Source organism: Hyperolius riggenbachi, chromosome 8 (assembly GCF_040937935.1).
Source record: "Hyperolius riggenbachi isolate aHypRig1 chromosome 8, aHypRig1.pri, whole genome shotgun sequence".
Lineage (NCBI taxonomy): Eukaryota > Metazoa > Chordata > Amphibia > Anura > Hyperoliidae > Hyperolius > Hyperolius riggenbachi.
Window position 1 is genome coordinate 41602601 of NC_090653.1, and position 23211 is coordinate 41625811.

General features: G+C 45.6%; 1 protein-coding gene across 1 annotated transcript in view; it reads left to right on the forward strand.

The window, feature by feature from the left end:
* Positions 1-11911, forward strand: part of PRRT1 (proline rich transmembrane protein 1) — a 44215-nt gene extending 32304 nt beyond the window's left edge. The window contains 1 exon segment of the mRNA XM_068250289.1: positions 6153-11911. Within this exon segment, the coding sequence (XP_068106390.1) occupies positions 6153-6329 (177 nt within the window). The 3' untranslated portion in view covers positions 6330-11911.
* Positions 11912-23211: the final 11300 nt, after the last annotated feature.

Below are 23211 nucleotides of genomic sequence, written 5' to 3' on the forward strand. Positions count from 1 at the left end.
GTACTGAAGCAACTTTTACTTTTTGTATAAGGCACTGAAATGAATTCCACTCAGAGGATTTCTCAGACTCTCTTTCTCTCTACACTGTGGCCCCAAAATGAAATAGTAATTAAATAAAATTAACCAAATAAACCAATAAGGGATCAAAGAAATAAAAAAGAAATAAAAGAAACAAAGCAAACCAATGCACCCGGATACAGCACCTCTATCTCTCCTTAGCAAGACAACTCTTTCTTTATGCTGCTTAGATCTCACACTTTATGAAGCTCCATCTTATGCAATGGCAACACTTGGATAACAATCTGTTGACTCCTTCTATCTGGTGCTGTGTTCCTTGCACTGTGGCTCCTTCACTGTCACAGGATGCAGAGTGACTCCAATACAACTTTTCTCTGTTTTTGCTGCTGGTAGGTTAACAGATCTTGTGTTTAGCTGACTAGTTTTCTTTATCTTAACTCTCTCTCTCTTTCTCACAGGCTGTGTACTTAGGTAGAACATATATCACTTATCATTTACTTTACTGTTATGCTGTTGGTGTATATATGTACAGGTCATTAGGTCATTTTCCAAAAATTAGCATATTGTGATAAAGTTCATTATTTTCTGTAATGTACTGATAAACATTAGACTTTCATATATTTTAGATTCATTACACACATCTGAAGTAGTTGAAAGCCTTTTATTGTTTTAATATTGATGATTTTGGAATACAACTCATGAAAACCCCAAATTCCTATGTCAAAAAATTAGCATATCATGAAAAGGTTCTCTAAACAAGCTATTAACTTAATCATCTGAATCAACTAATTAACTCTAAACACCTGCAAAAGATTCCTGAGGCTTTTAAAAAACCCCAGCCTGGTTCATTACTCAAAACCGCAATCATGGGTAAGACTGCCGACCTGACTGCTGTCCAGAAGGCCATCATTGACACCCTCAAGCAAGAGAGTAAGACACAGAAAGAAATTTCTGAACGAATAGGCTGTTCCCAGAGTGCTGTATCAAGGCACCTCAGTGGGAAGGAAAAAGTGTGGCAGAAAACGCTGCAGAACGAGAAGAGGTGACCGGACCCTGAGGAAGATTGTGGAGAAGGACCGATTCCAGACCTTGGGGGACCTGCGGAAGCAGTGGACTTAGTCTGGAGTAGAAACATCCAGAGCCACCGTGTACAGGCGTGTGCAGGAAATGGGCTACAGGTGCAGAAACAGCAGCAGAAGCACCTGACCTGGGCTACAGAGAAGCAGCACTGGACTGTTGCTCAGTGGTCCAAAGTACTTTTTTCGGATGAAAGCAACTTTTGCATGTCATTCAGAAATCAAGGTGCCAGAGTCTGGAGGAAGACTGGGGAGAAGGAAATGCCAAAATGCCTGAAGTCCAGTGTCAAGTACCCACAGTCAGTGATGGTCTGGGGTGCCATGTCAGCTGCTGGTGTTGGTCCACTGTGTTTTATCAAGGGCAGGGTCAATGCAGCTAGCTATCAGGAGATTTTGGAGCACTTCATGCTTCCATCTGCTGAAAAGCTTTATAGAGATGAAGATTTCATTTTTCAGCACAACCTGGCACCTGCTCACAGTGCCAAAACCACTGGTAAATGGTTTACTGACCATGGTATTACTGTGCTCAATTGGCCTGCCAACTTTCCTGACCTGAACCCCATAGAGAATCTGTGGGATATTGTGAAGAGCAAGTTGAGAAACGCAAGACCAACACTCTGGATGAGCTTAAGGCCACTATTGAAGCATCCTGGGCCTCCATAACACCTGATCAGTGCCACAGGCTGATTGCCTCCATTCCACGCCACATTGAAGCAGCTATTTCTGCAAAAGTATTCCCGACCAAGTATTGAGTGCATAACTGAACATAATTATTTGAAGGTTGACTTTTTTGTTTTAAAAACACTTTTCTTTTATTGGTCGGATGAAATATGCTATTTTTTTGAGATAGGAATTTTGGGTTTTCATGAGCTGTATGCCAAAATCATCAATATTAAAAACAATAAAAGGCTGAGGGTGTCAATTATGGCCTTCTGGACAGCAGTCAGATTGGCAGTCTTACCCATGATTGCGGTTTTGAGTAATGAACCAGGCTGGGGTTTTTTAAAAGCCTCAGGAATCTTTTGCAGGTGTTTAGAGTTAATTAGTTGATTCAGATGATTAGGTTAATAGCTCGTTTGGAGAACCTTTTCATGATATGCTAATTTTTTGAGATAGGAATTTGGGGTTTTCATGAGCTGTATGCCAAAATCATCAATATTAAAACAATAAAAGGCTTTCAACTACTTCAGTTGTGTGTAATGAATCTAAAATATATGAAAGTCTAATGTTTATCAGAACATTACAGAAAATAATGAACTTTATCACAATATGCTAATTTTTTTAAAAAGGACCTGTACTAGGGCTTGATTCACAAAAGGGTGCTAACCGTTAGCACGGCCGTTTTCGCGCGAATTTTCGCATTGCGCGCGATCGCGAAATTTCGCGCTAAACGATAATGGTTTCACGCGCAAACGCGAACTTTCGCGCGCAAACGCGAATTTTACCGCAAAAATCGATATCGTTTTCGCGCGAAAATTCGCGTTTGCGCGTGAAACCATTATCGTTTAGCGCGAAAATTCGCGATCGCGCGCAATGCGAAAATTCGCGCGAAAACGACCGTTCTAACAGTCAGCACTCTTTTGTGAATCAAGCCCTATATATTGAGTGACTGGTGCAGGCTGACAGGCAAAATGTCTCAGGATCACAGGCAGAGCCGGGACAAGGTCCTCCAGCACCCAAGGCTAAGACACCAAAGTGCGCCCCTCCATCCCTCCCACCCCAGCTGTCACACACTGATTGCTATTAGACTAAGAGGGCCACAGGGCCCACAACCTCCCCAACACCTTAATATCTAGTTATATGGCTTGCAGTCACTGCCATGTATCCCCTTTTCTTATTTCTTTCTGCTTCAAACACAATTAGGAATGACAGCTGAATGAATTGTGCGCCCCCTCCTACACTGCGCCCTGAGGCTGGAGCCTCTCCAGCCTATGCCTCGGCCCGGCCCTGATCACAGGCACTATTGGCGGCTGAGCTTTACACATCAAATGAGGGGCTTGACAGAGGCCATTCACTCTCTGGCGATACAGTTCAATAACACTGGTGTGTAACCTGGGCATAGTCTTTGTTTCTTAGGCAATACAGTACTATATTGCAGAAATGTACTGTTTATCATCAAAAGGTTACCGTTTCTATATATATCACACAGGCAGATCCTATTCACACCACCTTCATTAGAGGATACAATTCCGTATGCTGCGGTTAACTGTCACTTTTCTTCAGACAACCATCACTGAATTATAGCTCTTTTCATCTTTTATGACTACTACTCTGATTACAGTCTATGGCTTAATGAAGTCGCAATGCTCATACTCATCTGGCTCAATAGTGTCTCTCTGTACTACGCTTGGATCTGGCCTGGCGTCTCTTTAGCTTTTCCCAGCTGTCGCCTGGTCTCTATCACTCCTGGCTACTCTCTCTCTCTCTCTCTCCTTGGCCGTGTGTCCGGTTAGCTGCCGCCAGGCCCCCTCTCTGCCTCATGGGGTAGCTGCTGCGGCTGCTGCTCCGCGGGCCTCCGCTCCCCTCGCTCACCGCTGCCTGACTGACTGCGCTCCGTAAAGAGAACTGGTTATATCCAGTCTCCTCAGCCTGTGTCTCGCGCCACTCTGCCTACTGCGCCTGCGCTGCCTCACACACTCTGCTCGCGTGGCTTCTGGAAGGTTCCCCTCTCTGTGTCTATGGTCGCCTAGAAACCGCAAGTACATGAGACCAAATGCTCGCTTTAGGCCTCCTATGCGCCGTTTTAGTTCTACAGTGCTAAGCCTCTTCATAGCAAGGCGAAATTTAACCTATCAGGCGAATACTACACATTATACATGGCAATACATTACCACATCACACTTTGTTCCCTGAAAGGGCTACAGGGCCCCTTCCTCAACCACAGTATTAGTTCTTCAATAGTTTTATACTGGTAATGATCACTTCTATATATGCTTTGCATATTAATAATCCTAATAATCATAAACCACTGTTCCCCTCATCTGCTTATACCTCTCATACTGTGGATGTCCTTGGCAGGTTTTTTGGGGGGGCCATATGAATTGTTATGTATAGAATGCTTGGGTCGGCCCCATGTAAAACTTGCACTGGGGCCCAAAGCTCCTTAGCTATGCTACTGGCCACCAGTAGGAGGGGAAGTGACAGTGTGGGCCAGAAGTAGTCTTGAATGCAGGTGTGGGAGGAGGTGACTGGAGGAGGGGCTTGTGAGAAGGTATAGAATGCAAGTGTGGGAGAGGGTGACTGGAAGGGGGCCTGTGAGAAGGTATAGAATGCAGGTGTGGGAGGGGGTAACTAGAGGAGGGGCTTGTGTGAAGGTATTGAATGCAGGTGTGGGAGGGGGTGACTGGAGGAGGGGCTTGTGAGAAGGTATTGAATGCAGGTGTGGGAGGGGGTGACTGGAGGAGGGGCTTGTGAGAAGGTATTGGATGCAGGTGTGGGAGGGGGTGACTGGAGGAGGGGTTTGTGAGAAGTCTTGAATGCAGGTGTGGGAGGGGGGGGAGTGAAGGAGGGGCTTGAGAGAAGGTATAGAAGATATAGAATGCAGGCAATATATGAACATGTTAGCCTTGTGGCTCCTCCTTGCTTTGGATTGAGGTACAGTGAGGCTCAGAAGGATGAACTTGATGAATATGTGACTTCCGCCTGGGATAGCCATGTAGCTATGTAATATCAGCTACTATATGTGATTAGAAGCTGCCGGTATTCCGCTGTGTGCCAGCCGTGCCGTCACTCAGGACTCTGGCACATCAGTGGAATGTCACCCGACGTTTCCTGTGAGGAGGGGCAGCCGCAGGGAAGCTGTGAGCTGGAGCTGACATGAAGGATGTGTCATAGGACTTCATTCACATATCCGAGCCTGCAGCATCCTTATGCATGGAAAGCACAGGCCGGAAATTGCAGAAACCTGGTATATGAAGACCGGGTGTGTGCTGTGTGTTCAGTGTGTGTGTACTGCGTGTTTAGTGTGTGTGTGTGTGTGTGTGTGTGTGTGTGTGTGCTGCATGTTCAGTGTGTGTGTGCTGCGTGTTCAGTGTGTATGTGTGTGTGTTCAGTGTTTGTGCTACATCAAGCAAATACCATTTCTCCCTACCTATAAATTGTTAAGTAGGCACACCCTCCTATAAGGGGGCCGTGGGTGTGGGCCAGCTGTCCATCACATTAGGGGCTTTCTATCTGCTTCCATGAGAATGTGATGGACAGCATACCTACTATGCAGATCTGGGAACTCAAAGCCATATTTGGGTTCTCCCCGATTTCAGGGAAACCTGTGTTGATTTTCATGCTGTGATTGTTTACCCTTCTAGTCCCGGACAGTGCCTGGCAGTCTGTATAATTGAACAGATAAAACTCATTGGCAGTCCACAAAGCATAATATACCACTAAAATGATCAGAATTATGTTTCTCTAGAATATGTCTTAAGGGAGAACTCTGAATATAGTCTTCTGCTAAATTAGTAATTATTTAAGGTAAATGAGGCCTAGTTTTACTTTGCAAGAACCTAGCAGATTCTTACAGAAACATAGAGACATAGGCACACACTTATGCGGGTGAGGAGGCTAATTGGGGGGAGCTAGGTTGAGGAGCTGGATGGCTTGGGGAAAGAAGGAGATCTTGTGCCTGGAGGTCCTGGTGTCTCCACCAGGTCCTCCAGGCACAAGATCTCCTTGTGTCTGGAGGTAGTGGTGGCCCAATGGGAGGAGACTGAGGTAGCAGTTCCTTTAACTTGTAGTGGTGGCCCGAAGGGAGAAGACTGAGGTAGCAGTTCCTTGGACCTGTAGTGGTGGCCCGAAGGGAGAAGACTGAGGTGGCAGTTCCCTTTTCACTACCTTTTCTAGAATATCAACATAACTAGAAAAAGAAAAGCTGACTGGGCAGTGGGTTGCATAGTCGGGGCCTGCAAAGGAGAGCTAAGATCTCCAAACAACATCCAGACCTACATTGCACTTTCTAGGGCACAACGTGGCTTTAAACATGTTAGCAGCTATAAAAACAATGGTTTTAGGGACAGCACTACAAACTGCATGAAACTGAACTAATTCTGAATTATAATTCCACAGGTGAGGACTGCTTTGGCCCGTGGGGACCTGATGTCAGCAGAAATTGCCTCCCGTGAAGCTCGGAACTTCTCCTTCATCAGTCTGGCCGTTGGGATTGCCGCCATGGTCTTGTGCACCATCCTCACAGTGGTTATTATCATTGCAGCTCAGCACCATGATAATGATGGGGGATACTGAAAATTCCTTCCCACTCCTGGGGGCAACAGAAGGACAGCCCAAGCCACCAAGACCTCTCCATGCCCTCAACGCTTTCTAAACTCCCCTCTCTGCAGTTCGAATATGGATTCTTTCTCATTTACTATTATCTTCCCAATGTCTTCCTTTATGTTTTGTTTTTTTCTACGTTAGACCTCCTCCCATTTTGTTTTTTAATTAGAGCATCATTTTTTTAAATCATTTTTCTTAATCTTTGGATTACACTCTTGCTTTTCTTTTTTGTTTTCAGTCTACTTTTCATTGGCTATCTTTTCTTTTCCTACCAGCTCTTATCTCTCGTCATTCCTGTTCACAGTGCTTTAAATCTCCCATCCTCTCCCCTGTCCACTCTGTTCCCCATACCCTTTCCTTTCTTCTAAGTAATACAGGTGCCATCTTGGGGTGTTTTGGGGTAAACTAGGGGGGCGGGGTTTTTCAGCTACCAGTTGAGGGTGAGGAATACCGTTCCGCTGAGAAATCTAGAAAAGGAAACAGACAAACCTTTGCTGTGAGGGCTCAAGAGGCACAAAGGTTACGGGAATATACATGGACTATGGCACTCGTAGCCCATCAGAGAGACAAAATGGAAGCGAGACCAACGTAAGACCTGAAAGAACTGCGTGAAGAAAAGTCTTGGAGTGAATATGGAGTTGAAGGGCTCTTAGATTATGAAGAGGAATATGGCTGAGTATGAAAACTGAAGCAAGGGAAGGTCTTCTCATAGAAACCAGTCAGAGTCCATGTTTTGTTTACTTAGTGCTGGTTAGAGAAAAAAAAAGATTGGTTACTATGGTCATGTGTCCTCCGTTGCTGTAGTTTTATATATCAAACCTGGTGCCTGCTCGTGAGAAGAATAAGAAAATTTGGTGAACCCTATAGTTCAAGGTGAACCTGATACACAGGCACTATATTGCTCACAAGTTCCTGCCCTGCAGTTGGCGGCCAAGTTGTACTCTGGGCTGGCCCAGTATTTCAAAATATTCAGCCTCCTGGGACTAGACTGAATATTTTACAACAAAACAAAATGGCCTCCTGCATTGTGTACAGGTAATGGGGCCACTTTAAGCTAAAATTTTAGAGTGTCACAGATATCAAATTGACCCAAAACTCTTAGCCTAAAAAGAAACCAATGACATAGCCTGTTAAGGGCGTGGCTTCTTTGGATTAGGTAGGGTCTAGTGTGTGGTGTGATTTGATCTCTGTTTGCTGGCAAAGTTGCATTTTCTTTTTTTGGAATTAGATGTATTTTGCTCCTGCACAATGTGTGGACCTTTTTACTGAATAACCCGGGGTTTGCGGAATCAGATAAAAAAAAAAAAAGGTTGTATTTTTATATGTTAGATAGCTCAATGAACCCTGGTTTATTCATTGGGAAAAGTTTCTGGACTTCGGGAGCAGCTAAATATCAGTTGTATGAAGAGGGTTAGTTTGACACCCCTGTGTTGTTGATGCTGTGTTGTTCTGTTGGCAAATGGATGCGTTACAAAGTTCAAAGGGTACCCAAGGCGACATGTGACATGATGAGATAAACGTCAGTGCAAAACGTATTAATAACCCGGCTGTTTTACTTGTTTTATTCTGTTGCCTGAAAGAGTTAATTTCTAGGCATGCAAGTGACAGCTTCTGTCTTGTCGGTACCTTGGAATATAGTAAACATCACAGAAATTACAAATTGCAAATTACAGCCATAAACGTTTTCCTGGCAGAATACAACTTCTGAGGGCAGGGAGAGATAAAATACATAAATTATTGACCTCTTTCTAACTCTGGGACACTTAATAGGCTGCCACTGATTAGAGACCGTAAAGCATTCAACCTACTTTATAAATGTTTAAATATAGAAGAAAACCCTGGGATACTTTAAAAAGTAATTTTTAGGAGTAGGAGGATAATTATAATTGTTTATCTCATCAGTTTGTTTTCACCTCGGGTTCACTTTAATGTTTATTTCCACTCAGCTGCAAATTTTATTAGCTAACATCTCTGAGCAAAATAGAAAAAAAAAATCAACCCTTCAATAGGAAAGGTGATTTGCATCTTCCCAGGAAGTCTTCTTCTGTTCCTCAGCCCTCCACCCTCTCGTCTTCTTCCAGGTCAGTTGTCCATGGTTTTGGTGAAGTCTATGGTGAGTTTCTCCAGCAACGATCATTTGTCCCTGGTACTTCTGGACTTGATTTTCCTGATGTGGTCACAGTAGGGCTAGTGGTGAACTTTGATTTCAGACTTCACTAAACTTTTCAGCAATACACTGTCCTAATATGACCCATCTGAGGGCTGCAAAGTCAACAAGCTAATAGCAGACACTTTTTCAGGAAACCAGTCCAGGTTTGTTGGAGGCTTTAAGTCCTCCATCCTTAGCAAGTCAACGCTAAGGGACTTCCACCATTCCAAAAGACACGACTTAGCTAGGGCTTGCTCTATATCAAGAAACTGCTTAGATTAGCTTTTGCAAATTTGGAGCTGAGAGGAAAAAAGTGTTAACTTTTTATTCAAAGTGACTTGAATTTCCCAGCTAATCGCATTAACAGGTTTATGGAGATGGCTTCCTAGACTATGGCCTCCAAGACTGATATTTGAGTTGTGCTTGTACTCCCAGCTGCTTATGTCCCTCACTGGTGTGAAGACTGTTCTAGGCCGCTGGTGGGGAGATCCAGCATGTAACTTACCAGCTCTGCCCCCCGCATCATAGGTGGGGAGTGGATATAGAATACATCAAGAGGTGTAGGACTTTGAAGAGGCGGAATCTTGCCATCGAAGTCCTCAAGTAAAATTAGATACTGGAATGACTCTATAGTGTCCACCTACATCTCAAGTATCAGGTTTGGGAGAGCTTAGCCTTTGAAGGATCTTGTATGATAATAGTAACATTTTTAAAATGATGCTACCCCTATAGTCTTTTGTGGAATATCAAGAAGAATAAAACCATTAATCTTGTTTAATGTAAAAACAAACAAGTGCAGAAATGACATTTCTATCAAGTAGTGCTGGTCAAGTCTAGGAGAAGTCATGGAGAAGCATGAGATCAGTTTGGTCAAGTGATAGATATGTAAGTCTCTGATTTGCTAGTCATGATCATGTGCTAAAGCAGGATGTAATCACAGCAAATCAAAGCTTTGCAAATCTATCAGCTGATCAAACAAATCACATGCTTCTCCATGTGTTCTTCTAGGCATGACCATCACTAAAGCATTACACCATTGCAGTAATTGGCAGGTCAAAAGCTGCACATAGAAAATGACATCTGTCAGAAGTCTTGTCTGATAGTAGAGATGAACTGAAGAGGGGCGTGTCCCTGTCCTCATCAGCAGCAGGGCTGACAGACGAGGAGCTGCCAGATATTAAAACCTGGCATTTCTAAGTATTTTTTTTCGAAACACAGAGTATACTGAGGATATGATTATGCTGCCATGTGAACATTTGTAGGGGTGGCTGAATGCAAAAATGTTCACTATAGTGGTCCTTTAAGTGACTGGTCTAATATTTTAATGCCATTATAGATATAAAGCATACAAATGTCATGCACAATACTGCTATTGGGGTGATATAATTGATTACAACTAACCTGTATTTTGATGTTCTGAAACAGACATGGGATTGTGATTCTGTTATGGCAATATAAAGAATGGATGCCCAGAGCTTGGCAGGGTATGCTGGGATTTGTAGTTCCACATGGATGAGCTGGCCACAAACCATTGAACAACAGCGGGCTTTCATAAAATTGTCGGGAACATTTAACTGATGCTGTCCATTGATACTAAGTGGATTTTCCAGGGGTGCAGCTAGGAATCATGGGCCCCCTAGCAAAATTCTGTGTGGGCCCCTCAACACACCAAATAATTAAAAGGCTTTGTGCCCCCCCCCCCCCCCACACACACACACACCAGTTTTAGTTAGCCAGAGGTGCCCCCCAGAATTAGACGACCCCCAGTATTAGTAGCCAGAGGTACCCCAATATTAGGTGCCCCCCCCCCCCCCAGTAAAGGTAGACAGACATGCTCCCCAGTAAAGGTAGCCAGAGGTACCCCAGTACCCCCAGTATCAGGTAGCCCCCCCCAGTATGGGTAGTCAGAGGGACCTCCAGTAATAGCCCCCAGTATAGGTAGCCAGAGGGGCCCTCAGTATTAGGGATCCCCCACAGTATGGGTAGCCAAAGAAGCCCCTCCAGTATTAGGTGGCTCCATAATATGGGTAGCCGGAGGAGGCCTCCCAGTATTAGGTAGCCCCCCAGTTTGGGTAGCTTAAGAGCCCCCCAGTATTAGGTCGCCCGCAGTATAGGTAGCCAGAGGAGGCCCCCCCCAGTATTAGGAAGCCCTCCAGTATAGGTAGCTTGACAGGCCCCCAGAATTAGGTAGCCCCCAGTATAGGTAGCCAGAGGAGCCCCCCCCCCCCCAGTATTAGGCAGCCCCCCAGTATAGGTAGCCAGAGGAGCCCCCCCCCCCCAGTATTAGGTAGCCCTCCAGTATAGGTAGCTTGAGAGGCCCCCAGTATTAGGTAGCCAGAGGAGCCCCCCCCAGTATTAGGTAGCCCCCCAGTATAGGTAGCTTGAGAGGCCCCCAGAATTAGGTAGCCCCCAGTATAAATAACTGCTCTCCTTTGCTCTGCTCACATTACTCTGCACCTTACTATGGACCTCATTAACTCCACCGGCCGTTGCTACTGGGCTCCTCTTGACTATTGGCCCCAATGCGGCCACTATAATGATCCCTATACCACTGGGACTTTCCATAGGACTCTTCCACACTGACTGCTGGGAATTTGAATACGATAATCCAATTAGTTGCTATGGGCAACAAGAATAGTTTGCTCCTTCAGACACTTCCAGGCTTGAGGCCTGGTGTGATGTAAATGGTTTCCTCCTATAGTGCCCGGTGGGGACACGCTGATGACAATGTGATGAATTAGCTCCCCTGATAACCCTAATGTAGGGGTATTTTTGGAATGTTTTCCGCAGCGCTTGATACATTTAGGTCAGACGTGATGCGGGAGGCGGCAAGGGCGTCTGGTGAAAGAGATTTGCAGCAAATTAAATCCAATATTACTCAGTAATTACATTAGATGGAACGGATTGCCAAGCGGCTAGCGCAGGGGATGAGTTCTGGACTCATTATCAAGACTAGTATAGAAACATAGGCATGTTGCCCATGGAGACCAATCAGGTTAGACGTAAGACTCCGTGAAATGACATTGGATTGGGCGTGGAAAATGAATAACACTTCTCATCAAAACCTTTCCATTCATTTGTCCTTCAAAAGGTGCAAAAGCTGTACTATCTCTTGAAAAAGCTCAACTAGGCCTAAAAGTTGACAGCAGTCATGTCAGTTAGTGCAAATTATAAATATTATGTATAAAACTGAACAGTTAAAAATTTGTTGTGTAGATGTGGCCGTTGCAGCTGTTCATCTGTCCACACAGGCTTAAGACCTCTAAAGTCTTTCATTTCCTGTTAGCAGACCTGAGGTCTTAAATTTGGTCACACCTACTTCCTGTGAACGACAAAGTCCAACCCAGGGTGTGATTTCTAGAAAGGCCACAAAGGCCCAGCTGGGCAGGGGGGGGGGGGGGGGGGGAGGGGGCCTTGACATGGTAGAGGATTTGCTGCATATGGAAAAAAAAGGTATACAAGTAAGGGGGCTGCTATACATCCATAGAATAGGGGACTGCAAAAGGAATAGGAAGGGGGTGCAGCACATAGAAGGGGAGCTGCAAGAAAGTGGCCTTGGGGCAGAAAAAGTATTAATCCGGCCTGGGTCATACCTCCTCATGTAGATGCAAGTCTTCTGCAATAATGGGATTCTGGGTAGTGTAGTCTGGCTAGTAGTGGGTAGTGTAGTCTGTTCCTCATCTTTGTGGTCACTTAGTCAGGCCTTATTGACTTACCATGGAAACATGGTTTGAGGGGGATACCCAGGCACAAGGAAAAGGAATAAACATCTGTTCCAAACACATACACTTTATTAACATATACCAAAAAAGTTCCAAACTCCCATTTTCAAGGCAGCCAAGTATGGGGGGGGGGGGGGGGGGGGGGGTGTTTGCAGGGGGAATACAGGGCTGCAGAAAGGGGGTGAATAATTGCTGCACTTGGGGGCCAGGAGGAGGTATTGGCTGCACTTTAGGGACAGGAGGGGTTAATACTGTATGCAGTGCAGTCATTAAAGTGTATGGGAACCCATACTGTAATAAAAAAGTCAGATGCTCACCTAAGCAGAGGAAAGGCTCTGGGTCCCATAGAGCATTCCCTCTCCTCTCCTGGTGCCTGCTGTTGCGCTGGCTCCCCGGTAGCGGTATTCGGTAATATCGCTGTTCCCCCTCCGAAGGGAGGCTTCGGAAATGCTTTGGGAGCCCGAGTACTCCCGAAGACGGGCCGCTCTACACTGCGCACGCGCGAGCGCCCTCTATGACGCACTCGCATGTGCGCAGTATGGAGCCGCCTGTGTTCGGGAGGACTCGGCTCCCGAAGACTTCCGAAGTCCCCACGGCGAGGGATTGGAACAGGGGAGCCAGCACAGCACCGAGGGTACCGGGAGAGGAGAGGGAAGGCTCATTAGGACCCAGAGCCTTCCCTCTGCTTAGGTGAGTATCTGACTTTTTTTTTACTGAAGCATGGATTTCCATTAGCTTTAAACCCTCCTGGTCCCCAAGTGCAGCTGTATATTCTTCCTGGGCCCCAAGTACAGCCATTAACTTTGCTGGGTAGACTTATACTTGAGTCAATAAAAAATTCCAGCTTAAGAGGGTCAAATGTTGGAGTCGACTTATACACAAGGTCTACTTATATTTGAGGCTATACAGTATTTTACTGATCTCTATTTGCAATAGAGAAAGTGTTATCAGAGGAGGGAGCATTATCTCATATTACATCAGCAGTGGAGGTGTTGAGATGGTATTTGTGGCCTTCCAGTTCAGCCCGTGTTACAACTCCCAGCATGCCCTGCTCCTGGAGCACAACCAATGAGAAGAGAGCGTGAGAAGGAGAGAGAGAGATGGCTGAAGTCTGAGTGTGTAATAAGAGATAGCTGCTATATTTCTGAACAGTGTTATAGGGGGAGGGTTGGTTTATTTCTGTCATGAAACAAAAATATTTATGGTTCTGATGAATATTCTTTAATATTAATGACAACTTATTTATTTATCGGTTGGAGGGGTGCATTGTGGGTATTTATTCATTAGCATTTGGAATGGTTATTTAGCTGCATTATCTATAATAAAAACCAAAATCGATTTCAGATGGCGTCTGTTAAATTATTGCCGCAAGAGTCTGTCCCCAAAAGTTTTTTCTTTAAAAAAAAACCCGCTATATTTTTTATTTTGATCAACTATTGGGTGTCTTATAGTAGATGAGAATAGCTGTTATAGTTTCCATACCCTTTTTAAAGATGGGGTTTTCTCTCCATTATTTAGCAGAAACCGTTGAAAGTAAATCAATACATTGCAATGTAAGAAGTTAAAAAATAGATCAAGAAATGATTGATATTCACAATGTCATTTGTTCATGTTGCTTGATCCACCATTAGCCTGCTGGTCATCATCTATGCTGCTGGCAGACATGAAAAAAAAAAAAACAGATAGCACCAACTGCTATTATCTTTAAAAGACCACAATCACGAAAAATGTTAACATTTTAAATACATATAAACACATACGAATACAAAGTTTGTTTCCTCCAGAGTAAAATGAGCCATAAAATGCTTTTCTCCTATGGTGCTGTCACTTACAGTAGTTAGTAGAGATCTGACTAAATGGACAGGTTTTTGACTAGTCTATCTCTTCATGGGGGATTCTCACTATTTACTTTATTCTTTACAAAAGAACTCTCTATACAAAGATGCCCCCCACCCCAACTGCCGTTCACTAAGTGCTTTTGAAAATAAAGAAAAACCAGAGAATTCCTCATGAGGAGATGGGCTAGTCCAAAACTTGTCACTTCTTTGAAATTTCTACTACCGTATATACTCGCATACAAGCCAAATTTCTGACCCCCAAAAAGGGGGCCAAAAGTTGGGGGGTCGGCTTGTTTGCGAATCGAAGGTGGTAGTCCGCGCCCCCCGCCCACCTACTCGCTCCCTCCGTGGCTGCCGCTGCTATTACCTGCTTTAGGCAGCGGCCGCTTCCTAATCCGGGTTCCCCTCTCCATCATGCGTATACCGTAAGTGTATCACAGCAGCACGCCCGGCGCTGCTGCTGTGACGATGCAGGGGGAGGGAAAGAGCGGTTCCCCTGGTAACGGCGATACACATCGCCGTTACAGGAAGCCGCGCTCTTTCCTGCCCCCTGCATCGTCACAGCAGCAGCGCCAGGCGCGCTGCTGTGATACACTTACGGTATACGCATGATGGAGAGGGGAACCCAGATTAGGAAGAGGCCGCTGCCTAAAGCAGATAATAGCAGCGGGGCCGCGGGGGGAGGAGGAGGGCGCTATCCTGGGCACTTTACTAGCTATACTGGGCACTATACTGGCTATACTGGGCACAATACTGGATATACTGGGCACAATACTGGCTATACTGGGCACTATACTGGCTATACTGGGCACTTTACTGGCTATACTGGGCACTTTACTGGGCGCTATACTGGGCACTATACTGGCTATACTGGGCACTATACTGGCTATACTGGGCACAATACTGGCTATACTGGGCACTATACTGGCTATACTGGGCACTATACTGGGCGCTATACTGGGCACTATACTGGCTATACTGGGCACTATACTGGCTATACTGGGCACTTTACTGGCTATACTGGCCACTTTACTGGCTATACTGGGCACTATACTGGCTATACTGGGCACTTTACTAGCTATACTGGGCACTATACTGGCTATACTGGGCACTTTACTAGCTATACTGAGGCACTACCTACCCATACTGGGCACTATACTAGCTATACTGGGCACTATACTAGCTATACTGGGCACTTTACTAGCTATACTGGGCACTACCTACCCATACTGGGCACTATACTAGCTATACTGGGACACACTGGGGGGATCACGCGCCTGCACCAATCCAGCATTTCCTACCCCTGGCTTATATGGGGGTCAATCATTTTCCCCTGGTTTTTCAGGTAAATGTTGGGGGGTCGGCTTATGTGCGGGTCGGCTTATATGCGAGTATATACGGTACTTACTGTAAGTGACAGCAACAGTGGGGAAAAGTAATTTCTAGCACATTTTACACTGGGAGAAATGTACTTTTTATTTATGCGTTTTTGTGTATTTTACATTTTTACATTTTTTTTGTAATAGTGGTCCTTTAAGTTTAAACACACCCACTAACAATGTGATAGGCTAAAAAGTTGTTGTTTTTTTGATTGTTGTTGTTTTTTATTTATATGCACAGAGGAAGATACTGCTTGCTTGGCACTTGGAAGCAGCCGTTATTTCCCACAATGCAACAAGGTTCAGACAGGAAAAACTGCCAGAACCATGGCCCTGACATCACACTGTGGGAGGGGTTTCACCACAATATCAGCCATACAAGCATACCTGATTATCTAATAGAAAAAAGTTCAAGGGAACATGAAGTGAGAGTGATATGGAGGCTGCCATGTGTATTTCCTTTTAAACAATACCAGTTGCCTGGCTGTCCTGTTGATCTTTCTGGTTTCACTAGTGGCTGAATAACACCGGAAACAAGCATGCAGCTAATCAAGTCAGACTACAGTCAGAAATATTTGATCTGCACGCTTGTTCAGGGGCTATGGCTAAAAGTATTAGAGACAGATAGGTGACCAGCAGGACAGCCAGGCAACTGGTATTATTTAGAAGGAAATAAATATGGCACCCTTCATATACATCTCATTCAGAGAAGGATGAAGATTAAATTAGACATAGGCAAGCTCCAGGCACTTGCCTAGATTGCCTTGTGGATGATTCTGCTCTGCTCTCACTTTAAAGATTTCTTGTGGGAAAGGGGGTATTGGCTGCTCATTCGGAAAAAGTTCAATCTTGGATTTAAAGTGAACCTTAACTGAGAGGGATATGGATGTTTCCTTTTAAACAATACCAGTTGCCTGGCAGTCCTCCTGACATGCAACTGGTATTGTTACGTGCTTGTTTCACACACCTGAAACAAGCATAATCCAGTCTGACTTCAGTCAGAGCACCTGATCTGCATGCTTGTTCAGGGGCTGTGGCTGAAAGTATTAGAGACACAGGATCAGCAGGAGAGTCAGGCAACTGGAATTATTTTCCTTCTCAGTTTAGGTTCCCTTTGAGTTCCTTTTTAAACTGCTTCCCATCTCTTGACATACATTGAGTAGAGTATCAGCTTCTGCCTATAGACACTACATTGCTTGGCACTGCCAGTCCTGACCAGGGTTGCCACCTCATCCCTTTAACCCCTAGCTGACCGCTCCACGCCGATTGACGTGAACGTGGCAGCAGCCCCAGGACCACTCCATGCCGATTGGCGTGAATGGCTGCGGGCGGAGATTGCAGGAGATCGCGCGCATTGCATGCATCTCCGCACAGATGACGGAGCTCCTATCCGCCTTCAGTCTCCCAGCAGCGATTGTCGCTTGGAGACTGTTAGACGGTGAACAGTCTAATAGGACTTTACAGCACTGCGATCTATGGCAGCGTTGTACTGGGGACAGCCGTGTCACACGGCTGTCCCCCTGGGGGACACAGAAGCAATCCACTGAAGCCTATCACAGACAAGGGGGGAGGGAGGGAGGCAACAAACACCTGGGGAGCGATCAGATCCCACAACAGAGAGCTCTGTTGGTGGGGGGGGGAAGGGGGGGGGAAATCACTTGTGTGCTGAGTTGTGCGGCCCTGCAGCTAAGCCTTAAAGGGGAACTGAAGAGAGAGGTATATGGAGGCTGTCATGTTTGTTTCCTTTTAGACAATACCAGTTGCCTGGCAGCCCTGCTGATCCTCTGCCTCTAATACTATTAGCCATAGCCCCTGAACAAGCATGCAGCAGATCAGGTGTTTCAGTGGTTCAGACTTATAAGTCTGATCTGACAAGACTAGCTGCATGCTTGTTTCTGGTTTTAATCAGATACTACTGCAGAGAAATAGACCAGCAGGGCTGCCAGGCAACTGGTATTGATTAAAAGGAAATAAACATGACAGCCTCCATATACCTCTCTCTTCAGTTCCCCTTTAAAGCTGCAGTAGCCTATTAAGCAAAAAATGGCCTGGTCACTAGGGGGGTTTAACACCGCGGTCCCCAAGTGGTTAAACACCGGTACATATGAATTATACATGCCTTGTGGCTAGTTAGATGCAGTTTAGGCACTAATTATGTGCGCGTAGCCCCAGAACCTGTATAACTTAGATGTGTCGATATTTAAAGGGATGAGGTGGCAACCCTGGACCTGACCTATCACCAGGGCTGAAACGTCCTCGTCCAGGTAAACATACTACAGTACTGTATACGCTCCACACATGCCATCATTTGGGCCCCATGGCCAGCAAAGGACTATCATGAAATGGGGCCCTAGGCAAAGTTAGCTTGTCACCTGGCTTTTTTTATAAGGTAAAATGGGGAATATGGATCAGAAAAGGTACCCCTGAAAACCCAGTAGGCCCTAGACACCTGCCTAAGTTGCCTTGTAGATGATCCGTCTCGGCCCATAGCACTTGCACAAGTTGCTATGACTTTGGTTAGACAATGCCTATTGAAGCACCAAATGACCATGTGAGATCAAAATAGTCATCTCTCCACATTACCTCTCTTCTCCTTTCTGTTATCGGCTGCTTCAGCCTGTCGCCAGTGTACAGGAAGGGAAACAAAGAGCCCATATTCCATTTTACTGAAAATTAGCAGTTTGAAGGCTGATCGGAGGCCGCTGCAACTTTCAGATGAGATAATGAAGAGGCCCTGTGGCGTGTAATCACACCTGTGAGTTCTGCGGTCAGCCCGACGCTGGTCATGACAAAATGGCCTCCGTGCCGCCCCCAGCTGCGGCGTTCTTTCACTTGTCAGGACTGAAGTGAATTGGGAACATTTTGAGTTGAGCTCATGCGGCTCAGAGAGAAGCTGCCCGCCGCCCGCCTCCCACACACACAGATTGCAGCACAATGAAACGAGTACAGAGCCAGGCTGTGTGCGAGGGGAACGGCTCTCATTCATACAGACGTATTGATTATCTCTCCATCTGCCGAGCGGACCGAGAACATGCAATCGCGCCTCTGACACTCACCACCTTTGTGCGTCTAAAAGGCCGCACATTGCCCCACAAATTACAGTAAAACGTGTATGCTAAACTGCCATTTAAAGGGGAAATGGAACCAAGGATTTAACTTCATCCCAATCAGTAGCTGATACCCCATTTCCCATGAGAAATCTTTACCTTTTCACAAACTGATCATCAGGGGCTCTGTATGGCTGATATTGTGGTGAAACCCCTCCCACAGTGTGATGTCAGAACAAAGGTCCTGACAGTTTCCTGTCTGTGAACCTTGTTGCATTGTGGGTGTGACAATCCAACCCCGCGATCCCGCCGAGATCTGCTCCCGTTAGCGTACGCAGGAAGTACGGGTGCAGACGGACAACAAGACCGCTTGCTGGATCATCAGAGGGAGAAAGGTTAATGCGACAGAGCGTGCCAATCCCATCTAATCTGCTCCCGTTAGCGTATGCAGGAAGTACGGTGAACAGACTGACAATGAAGATTGATTGCGCAGCTGCCGACGATATGTAATAGGACAAACATTCACCAATCCCGTATTACTAGGCCACTGTTGCCATGCAGGTCTCATGCACTAGAGACTGCTGGAGGCAAATTCACTGTGTGCGTAGTAAACGGTTAAGATTGGTTGGAGGTGCCCATACATGTACAATCCCAATTGTACGTACAACCGGTAAACTAAAAATATTGGTTTCGCGCTGGAAATTGGGTAAATACACTGCCACCACTCTTCGATTTGATAGGACGATGAGACCCCAACGCTATCATAATACGGTAGCCAGCTCAATTACGTTTGACATGCTCCAGTCACTGTTCGGGGAATAGTCACTTCCGACGGCTTAAAGACTGTGAGCAATGTGACGTTAAAGAAAGGTTACTGGGTCCATATATGATGCAATCTCGATTGGATACAATTGAGAAACTAAAGTTATTGATTTCGCACAGGAAATCGGGTACTAGCTAATCCTAGAAGGAAGAAACGGTTGTTTACAACCTTGCTAGCAAATCAACAATTTATAAGCAAATAATAAAACAATCCAGTAATATGACTGATTCTTCAGAGGGCAGATTCGTTATAGCAGCAATCAGATGACCAGAACAGGCACAAGACTGAACGATAAAAATCGTTAGTTTTATTCTAAAACTACATACACACAGAGCTTACTTTAGAACAGTTTGGTTTGATAGAAAGAGAGTAGAGATGAAAAGAAACAGAATGTCTGAATATACAGTTCAAATACCGTTATTGGTAGTCCGTGCGGCAATCGCAAGTCTTTGGCGTAAAGTCCAAGATGGCGGTTTTGCGCCAGTGTCCAGCTGGCTGGTCGATTGATGTTGCTTCGACCTCAGATTTTAGATGATGGACTTGGACCCAGAGCTTTCTGGGCTCTCTGTAGTTATAGCCCCCACTCCAGCAAGGAGGGGTTAGGGGGCGTGGATCACACACCTCTTTGGAACAGGAGATGTGCCCGCCCCGCTCATGGACACAGGAATATACCTGAATCATGATAGGTGTGCTAATCTGCAAACCATACAGGTTATGGTAAATCTAGTAACATTTTTAGGTTTGTCAGAATTTATCAAGAACGTTGATACCAAACTTGGGGATCAGGCCTCTGGGGTATTAGAGGGTTATTTTAAAACAGTCTTGATCTGGGAGTCCGATTGGTCCGTAAACCTCTCAGAACCTGCGTCCCGCGGAATCCCACAACCTGTGCAGATTTGATGGGCATAGAGATTTGCTATGCCATGAATTATGAAGAAAATGTGAAGGAAATATGGATATTGGGATTCCTGAAGTCACAGTAGGTCAGCTGCTTCCAGAGAGAAACTGATAAGATCTGTGCATTGGCTAGCTCTGGGTGGAGGTGGGAAAGCTAGAGACACCATTCTCCCAGAAACTTGGGATTTACAATTTATGTCAGCCTTATCTGTGATGGATGGGCTGTATAACTTCCCAGAAACGCTAGGTGGCAAATTTCACACAAAACTGCTAGGGTTTGCTAGTAGAGCCAGGAGAGAGAAAAAAAAGTTATTTTAAACCAACAAATGTCATTTTGGTTGGTTTGCAAAGAAACTTGCGTTTGTGACTCCATGACGCATTCGATATGTCATATCAGCAGCAGGAACACATACCTCCACCCACTGTGGAGGTCCATCTGTAAGTGCCTCACGCTACTTCCTGTTTAAACTACAGGAAGTAGTGTCAGACACTTAGAGATCGGAACCTCCTGTGCGTGGAACGCATGAAGGTATGTGTTCCTGCTGCCGCCCGCTGCCACTGATAATTGCAGGAGGGGAGTACGCTGAGGGGAGAGCCCCCCCGACGTAGATAGCCAGCTCTCACTCACCTCACGCTGCGACCCCTCCTGCCCCCCCCAAACGGCCCTAAGGAGGCTTCTGTGGGAGGACCAGCAACTCTACACAGCCTTTGCTTCATGGGTAATGTAGTGGCACGGGGCACACCGAGTCCCCACCCTACTGATCCCCAAAGACAATCCCTTACTTGACGTAGCCCAGGTGCCACCACAAGGAGGCAGCAAGTTTGGAACCCCAACAGAACACTTACTTTCAATTAATTATTCATAAAAAAAGCTTCTTTGGAAAAACAGTTTTGGCAAAATACAATAGGTGCAAAATCTTCTCCACTAGTTATATAGATTATACAGCTGCCTCCTCACAGCCAGTCAGTCTGAAACACGCCCCCTTTGGTCACATTGCAGTTACAGTGAGAAGGCATGGATCCATCCTGCCTTGTGTCAGCAGGTCATGCTGGTGCTGGTGGTGTGGGGGAGGGACATTTTCTTGGTACACTTTGGGACCCTCAGTACCAATTGAGCATGCCACACAGTATTGTTACTTTCCATCCCTTTATGATCGCAGTGTACCTGTCTTCTGCAAATGTACCATTCTTTCTTGCATCTGGCCTGATGCCACAAAGGACTAAAGTGAACCCGAGGTGAGAGTGATATGGAGGCTGCCATATTTATTTCCTTCTAAACAATACCAGTTGCCTGGCAGCCCTGCTGATCCTCTGCCGCTAATACTTTTAGTCATAGACTCTGAACTAGCATTTGCAGGTCAGTTACTCTGACTCATGTATTACTGGATTAGCCGTATGCTTGTTCCAGGGTTTTGACTCAGATACTATGTATGCCAAAAGATCAACTGGACTGCCAGGCAACTGGCATTGTTTACAAGGAAATAAATATAGCAGCCTCCATATCCCTCTCACCTCGGGTTCCCTTTAACGCAGTTCTAAAGGCAAAAGGGGGCCCAAGCCTGATGATCCACTATGGTGGGTCAACTTAGCTGAGGTTATTGTTCTTTCTCTCTCCATTGTTCACCACTCCGTCGGCCGTCCTGTCTCTCCATCCATAGCAACCAAATGCATCCCTAGCCTGCAGGCTAGCGACACAACTATACAGAATCTGGCCTGAACTGTCGGCACAAGACTAGAGCCCTGACCGATCTGTGCCAGGCTACATTCGTCTTACGTGTTTACCCAGCCTGACGGTAAGCCCCTACAACGGGAAATCTGCTGATCAATGAGATGCTTTTGATTATCTGCAATTTGCAGCCTATTTGCTGAAAACGCAGAGATTTTGCGCCTCACTGATCATCAGTTCTGTTTGTTTCTGTTAAACTATCAGCTTGTGAAGTTGCTGCTGATGTGACCTAGTTAGTGGCATCTCCATTAGATAACATTAGCAGCATGCGTGCTGGAGATTTAGGAGAGCTGTCGCTGCTGTGACATTGCCCCAAGGCCTAGTTTACATTGATGCTTTCCAGGCATTTAAATGTCCCTAAAATGCGGGTTGCATTAAATCCTCATTCATTGCAGAGTGGTGTGCCAGGGCACACAGGTGACTGTCCTGGGAATTATGTCTGATGGCATTCAGGGCCGGTTCTCTCATGAAGCAAGGTGAAACATTTGCATCAGGCGCAGAGATTACAGGGGTGGCATGTTTGTACTGTGTTTACACTTACAGCATGCAGTCAGAGTAGAAGGAGAAGCAAGAGGAGAGCAAGGTGAAGAGGTCATTCTTTGGAAAAAGCAGCTTGTTGGGCTGTGTGAGGAGTCTGACAGTGAGTGAGGAGGGGGGAGGCAGGAGAGCAGCAAAGTTTCATTTGACTTGCACAGCAGAAGGGAGGAGGTGGCACTGCTTTCCTGACTGAGGAAAAATGGAGTGGCTGAGGATGAGCAGTGTGTTTGTCACAGCCGCACATCCAGCCAGTGTGCTATTGTTTTGAGCTGCAGCATGTCATGTGAGAACAGAAAATGAAGCAGAGTAAATTGTCGGGTGCTGTGCAATCATTCCAAATCACTGGGGGGAGGGGGGGTGTTGCTAGGTAATATATTCTGTTGCTAAGTAATGAAGTAAAAAGCCACGTTTGAACAAAGATAATCGATAGCAGCTGATCCATCATTGTTCTTATAGATACAATCTGAAATATGACTTATTTTTAAAAATCGTTTATTTCGGCTTTACAATTACCACAATTAGCGAAGGCTGAGATGGGACTTTGCACCAGGCTAATCAGATTCGGAAGTGAATGATTCATTAGCAGACAGCCTAATTAATGAAATCAAGCTGTTAGTTAATTTATCAGTCACTTTTGAATCTAATTAGGCCCATGATGTAAAGATCTGGTTAAAGTGTCCCGGAGGCAAATAAAAATAAATAAAAGAGATACTTGCCTAAGGAGAAGGAAATCT